The sequence below is a fragment of the Nematolebias whitei genome, chromosome 6, assembly GCF_014905685.2.
Source record: "Nematolebias whitei isolate Nwh7 chromosome 6, NemWhi1, whole genome shotgun sequence".
NCBI classification, from domain to species: domain Eukaryota; kingdom Metazoa; phylum Chordata; class Actinopteri; order Cyprinodontiformes; family Rivulidae; genus Nematolebias; species Nematolebias whitei.
In genome coordinates, this window is record NC_056503.1 from 8931365 (window position 1) to 8937142 (window position 5778).

Here is a 5778-nt window from a genome sequence, read left to right on the forward strand (position 1 = left end):
GAACCCAAAGTAGAAGCTTCTATTTCAATTTAGCCTTTTTTTCTTTTAAAAAGGCATCTAATTATACTTTAATCAACTCCATACTCCTTTTAAATAAACAAAAGAACATGTATTATCTTACCTTTATTTAAAGATGAACGAGTTAAGACAAATCCTTGAGATACGATCTTCCATTTTGTCTAAACAAATTTAAACAGGTGTGCCGATTTGCCCTCCCCCCGCCCCTCTGCATAACAGAAGAACACACAGCAGCACCAGCTTCACTGTCCCTATGGGGCAGCACTGCCCACTATCGGTGCAGCAAGGTACATTCTGCCTCACCTCTGAATTTTCACTGTGTATTTATGACCAATTGGAAAGAAGAAGTGTAGCACATGTGTAATCAAACATGTATGTTGGCGATATAAAAAGAGACAGCAATGGGCACGCACCAACTGCCTACTTCATTTAATGTATGACACAGCGCCCCCAGAGGTGAACCACAGCACTACACTGCTTCACCCAGCGCATTGTTTCCATGTTTGAACAGGCAACGTGTAAAGTCCGTGATTTTGACCACTGAAGTGTTGAAATGATTCAGAAAACAGTTTTATAAAACAGACACATGGTCAAATGTATTTTGTCTTATCATTGTCAGTATTTTACGTGTCATAATGACAGGTGAGGCACTTGTTTCCCCTGACTACATGTCACTGGTTTAGGGTTAGGTATGTACTGGTAATGGTTAGGTTTAGGGTAAGGGTCAGGGTTAGGCTATAGAAATGATTGCAAAGTGAACGGGTCAATGCAATGTCCCTGTAAAGATAGAAAGACAAACCTCTGTGTGTGTGTGGCTCTTCTTTCAGTTCCTGGATTGAAAAATAAGAAACGTTTCTAGACCATCTAAAGCTTTAGATGAGTGGTTTAGTGTTGGGATGGTGGTTGTGACCACAGTCAGATAAAACAAAAATCTAAGAACCCTTCAGCATTCAGTAGTCTGCTTTTAATTTTCTTGTTTTTATTATTATTTAAAATTGCACAAATATAATAGCATATGAATGTTTGATTTTTGTTTGTATGGCTCTGGACTTTTATTGTATTTTTTTTATTTTTTATCTTGTTCTCATTTTTTACCTGACTTTGAAATTGTGACATCTTATGTTTTTATTTTTATTTTTTATATATATATATATATTGATTTATTTTCCCAAATTGCACAGTTTTGTAGATGCATTAGAAAAACTTGATTGAAAGGAGTTCAACTAAATCTGCTTCTTTGTTTGGTGCAGCTTCGTTACATGGAAACATGCAAGAAGTCAGCAAATCTTAAAGCAGTGTCCTCGTTTCCTTAATGTTGTAACGATGATAAAACAAAGAACAGCTTGGACTAATCATGTTTCATACATTACATTATTACATTATTATACATTTAGTTTCTACATCAACAACACAGCCATGAAAGGAGCTGCAGTCTGTGACTACAACGACCTCTTTTCTTTCTACTTCTTTATGTTTTCATCGCTTGTTTTCCTGCGAAATGCCACTAAAACTTCTCCCCTCTTACAAATATTAAACTTTTGATGATCTTGTTCTGTTCTTTTTCTCAGAGTGTCTAACTATGAGATCTTCTGGTACACACACAACCTCTTCATTGTCTTCTACGTCATCCTGATGGTGCACATGGTCGGGTAGGCAGCACTTAAATGTACCTCTATTCTACACTCAAAATGTAAGCAAATACTATGTGACAACTCCTGCCAGCACCCTAAACCTTACAGACAATATACTATTTTTTAGTTGTTTTTTCAGAAGTCGTCTGATAAAAGCTTCTGGATGTGAGTTTTTAGAAATCAGGGCAACTGTTGGTGATTGGGATGCACGATATTGAATTTTTGGCCGATAACCGATACCAGTACCAAAATTTTTCCCCTGTATCTACTTACAGAGACTACAGAGCTTTCTCTGCTGTGGAATTAAAATACAACATTATTCTGCATGCTCTTTGTCAGTTTGAACTGCTACCAAATGTAGATGCTGAAAATGATGTAACACTTCAACTTGGATTATGTTTAATGTCAAATTTATTCATGACATTTATTCTCTCTAACACAATGACAACACTTGAACAGCGCAAATTTGTAAATTTTCACAAATCTAAACTCAACGGCACATGTCACGTTGTGCTGGCGCTGCAGGCATCCTTGTCACTGGGTTGTCATCCAAAAACAGCACCTTATATATCGGTGAGTTATTTTGATGGAATGGCCAATGTCCGATATTTAAATTTATCGATAATATCATGCATCCCTAGAGGATTTTTTTGGTCTTAAAATATAAGTTTGTTATTCATACACTCTGCAGTTCATTAGATTTTGAAATGAGGAAAACTAATTATGTGGGATTTAGAGATTTAGCCCAGGAACAAAAAAGGTGACAAAAGCACCGCTGTAAATGTAAAAAAAACTTGTAGACATAAAATGTAACATGTCAGCTGTAACATCGTGCTGCCCACAGACGTGCCTGTGTTTTAATCAGCTTAGAAAATCAGGCCTGGTCAGTCTTGATTATTCAAAAACCAGACAAAGATTGGTCAGTTTAATCAGCTGACCTGATCAGTCTTCTCATATCTCATGTCTCATGTCTCTTTGAGGTTAGGCCTGTCACGATAACAAATTTTGCTGGGCAATAAATTGTCTCAGAAATTATTGCGATAAACAACAATATCGTTTGAAATTTGACAATAATAAGTAATTATTGTTAAATTTAAGAAGAAATGTTGGTTAATTTTATTTTGAGTGTAGTAGCTTTTTTGACCACCAGATGGCAGTATAAGACTGTTTGAACTGAAGGATGAATAGTGAGGGAGCAAGCAGCGTGTCTCTTTAAGAAAAATGGGAGGGAGGCCCCTTGACGTGACATGGGCTGTCTCTCCTTCCTTTTTTTCCATTTCTCAAAATGGCGACTGCTCGGTGTGGTTTGAGCTCTTTAGCATAACATTTTTCACACAAAGTTTTTAAATAAAAAATCAGTAAACAAGTTCTCAGCTTCTTTTTGCAGAGAAAAACAAGTTTTTACACAAAGGCACGGGTTTCAACCGTGAATTTTGGAGCTTCGACAAGACGGAGGTTTTTCCTCGAGGTTGGCCTGTTAGCTTAGCTCGTAGCTTAGCTTCTCAGCTTAGCTGCTTTTAACAATCCAAAAACGTGATTTTGGACAGTTTAAACAGATTAAAGAGATAAAAGTGAAGGGGAGGGGTCAGTGAAGAGCACCGGAGTTGAACCTTTTGTCATCAAGTGTCTTCAGTAGAAAGAGAGACATAAAGAAATGATAAAGCTGATAAATGAAAATGAGGTTGATAATTTTCATTTATCATGCGATTAATTGATTTATTGTTTATCGTGACAGACCTATTTGAGTAACAATTTATTGACTTAAATCTTTGTATTCTGCTATATTTAGTATAAAATGTAACACTGACGTGTTGATTGGACCCAGTAGGTTTTCCTTGAGAAATCAGTTTTTAGAATTTATGCCGTTGTGCCATTTATGTCTCTTTTTTTCTACTGTTAGGTTGTTGTAGACCTTTAACCAAAGGTAACAGTTATTTATTTTTTGTCAGGCTATCATTCACCATATAGTCTGAGAGTTAAGGCAGTTAAATATTTAATGTAATCTACGTGTTGGTTATCTTTTCTTATTGATTCTATAAGAGTTGTTATAATAAAAAACAACCTATAGATTGGTTTCTAATCACAACAACATGGATCAAGTTAAATGGATCAGCTAAATGATCCTCTTCTGATCTTTGATTGCTGCTTTTTCATTTTTCAGCGGCGCTCTGAAGTATCAGACCAACATAGAGACCCACCCCCCCGGCTGTTTGAGAGCCAATCAGAGCAGCCCGAAGCAGCAGGATGAAGGTGATGAGAGCAGATGCAGAGAGGAGGCCCACTTTGAGCCACATTACCCTCAGGTCTGAGCAGAGGCTGTCCTTCAGCGTTTCTCTCTCTGTGTTTGTGTTAAGGCAAACGTGAGCGCTCGTTTTGCGTGCTGAGTGTTTGGAAGTGTTGGAGGAAGTCGGTCTTGTTTATTAGAGGTGTTAGGGAGGGGCTCTCTACATCAAGGCCTGGGTGTGTGAGAGATTATGCAGTACATGGTTGTTAAACGTGCTCGTTCTATAAAATTTGTTTCCAAAGCTTTAATAAAGCAGTGAGCACTTAGTCTGCTACAAGTAACTGAAAGAAAAAAAAACATAACCGTATTTATTAGTTATTCTCCTGATCATGCTCCCTTTAGTTGAAGCCAGGCAGCACGGTGGTTCAGTTGGTAGAGCTGATGCCTCTCAGTGAGAAGGTCGTCGGTTTAAATCCCAGCTGGGGTACGACCTTTCTGGGTGGAGTTTGCATGTTCTCTCCGTGCATGCGTGGGTTTTCTCTGGGTACTCCGGTTTCCTCCCACAGACCAAAAACATGCATGTTAGGCTGATTGGTAACTCTAAATTGTCCTTAGGTGTGAGTGAGAGAGTAAATGGTTGCTTGTCTCTATTATGTGTCCCTGTGATGGACTGGAGACCTGTCCAGGGTGTCCTCCGCCTCTCGCACAGTGACTGCTGGATATGGGCACCAGTGACCCCCCACGACCTGAAAATGAAGAAGCGGGTCAAGATAATGTATGGATGAAGCTATGTTAGTTATTGTTATTAGAAACAGGTGTGTAGAACAGGAACAACTGTAATTAACAGTAAATGCATTATTAGCATGTGAATATAAACAGTGATGATTCTGCTTTATAATAAATGGATATGCAGCATGCAACAGGACAGAATGTGTCTTAGAAAATTCATTTTAAAGAGACAGCAGCGCGTTGCAGATGTTTTCTGTCTACAAGGACACATCCTCCTGTGCACAGAGAATGTGCCCTTGGATAAGTACAATAAACTAGTAAACAGACAAGTCTGATGTCTTTTTAAAGGAAAAATGGGAAATTATTTTGGAAATAATGATGTGTTTTAAAAATATACTAACCATAAGTATTTAAAAGTGTTCCGTTAAACACATCAATAATGTGTTTAACGGACAGACAATAGTGTTTGTTGAAAAGAGCCATTATTAAAGAAATGACTGGTTTTAAAGTAACCCATAAGAGGTAGAAATGTACAGTCAGTGACTTGACTCTGACAGATTTTCACTTGACTGGTGATTGATTAATGTAAAGAATCAGAAAAAAAAGTCATAGTAATCAGTTCATTTACACAGGTAACAGTACACATTTGTTTTGCCCATTAAAACAACTTCACTAAAAGTGTCACTGTGTGTGAACAGACTTGGCTTTGGGTGTCCGGTCCCCTCTGTCTCTACTGTGTGGAGCGTTTGTATCGCTACATCTGGAGCAGTGACCCTGTTTCCATAGTAACTGTGATCAGGCATCCCTGTAATGTTATTGAGCTGCGCATGCTGAAGAAGAACTTCAAAGCTCAGCCGGGACAGGTGAGTGATATTTTTTCATTTCACCTCAGTTCTATCTCTTTATGTATTCATTATATGAAGTGTAGCTGTAACTATCAAAGACTTTCTTTGATCCTACATTACTTCCTCTTTCCTGTCATCCTGCTGTCTCTCCATTACGTTCTGCCCATCTTTTTTTTGTCCCCAGTATATTGTTCTTAACTGTCCAGGCGTGTCTTCATTTGAGAACCATCCCTTCACACTGACGATGGTAAAACTAACTCTCTCTAACACATTCCTCACTTGTGACACAACATGAGCCCACAGACATGTCTTCATAAACACACACACACAC

General features: G+C 38.1%; 1 protein-coding gene across 1 annotated transcript in view; it reads left to right on the forward strand.

The window, feature by feature from the left end:
- Window positions 1–1572: 1572 nt before the first annotated feature.
- Window positions 1573–5778, forward strand: part of LOC119411511 (NADPH oxidase 4-like) — a gene marked incomplete at its 5' end in the record, with an annotated part of 10384 nt that continues 6178 nt past the window's right edge. The window contains 4 exons of the mRNA XM_037678462.1: window positions 1573–1667; window positions 3811–3952; window positions 5301–5465; window positions 5632–5694. Of these exons, the coding sequence (XP_037534390.1) occupies window positions 1573–1667; window positions 3811–3952; window positions 5301–5465; window positions 5632–5694 (465 nt within the window). The remainder of the gene's footprint in view (window positions 1668–3810; window positions 3953–5300; window positions 5466–5631; window positions 5695–5778) is intronic.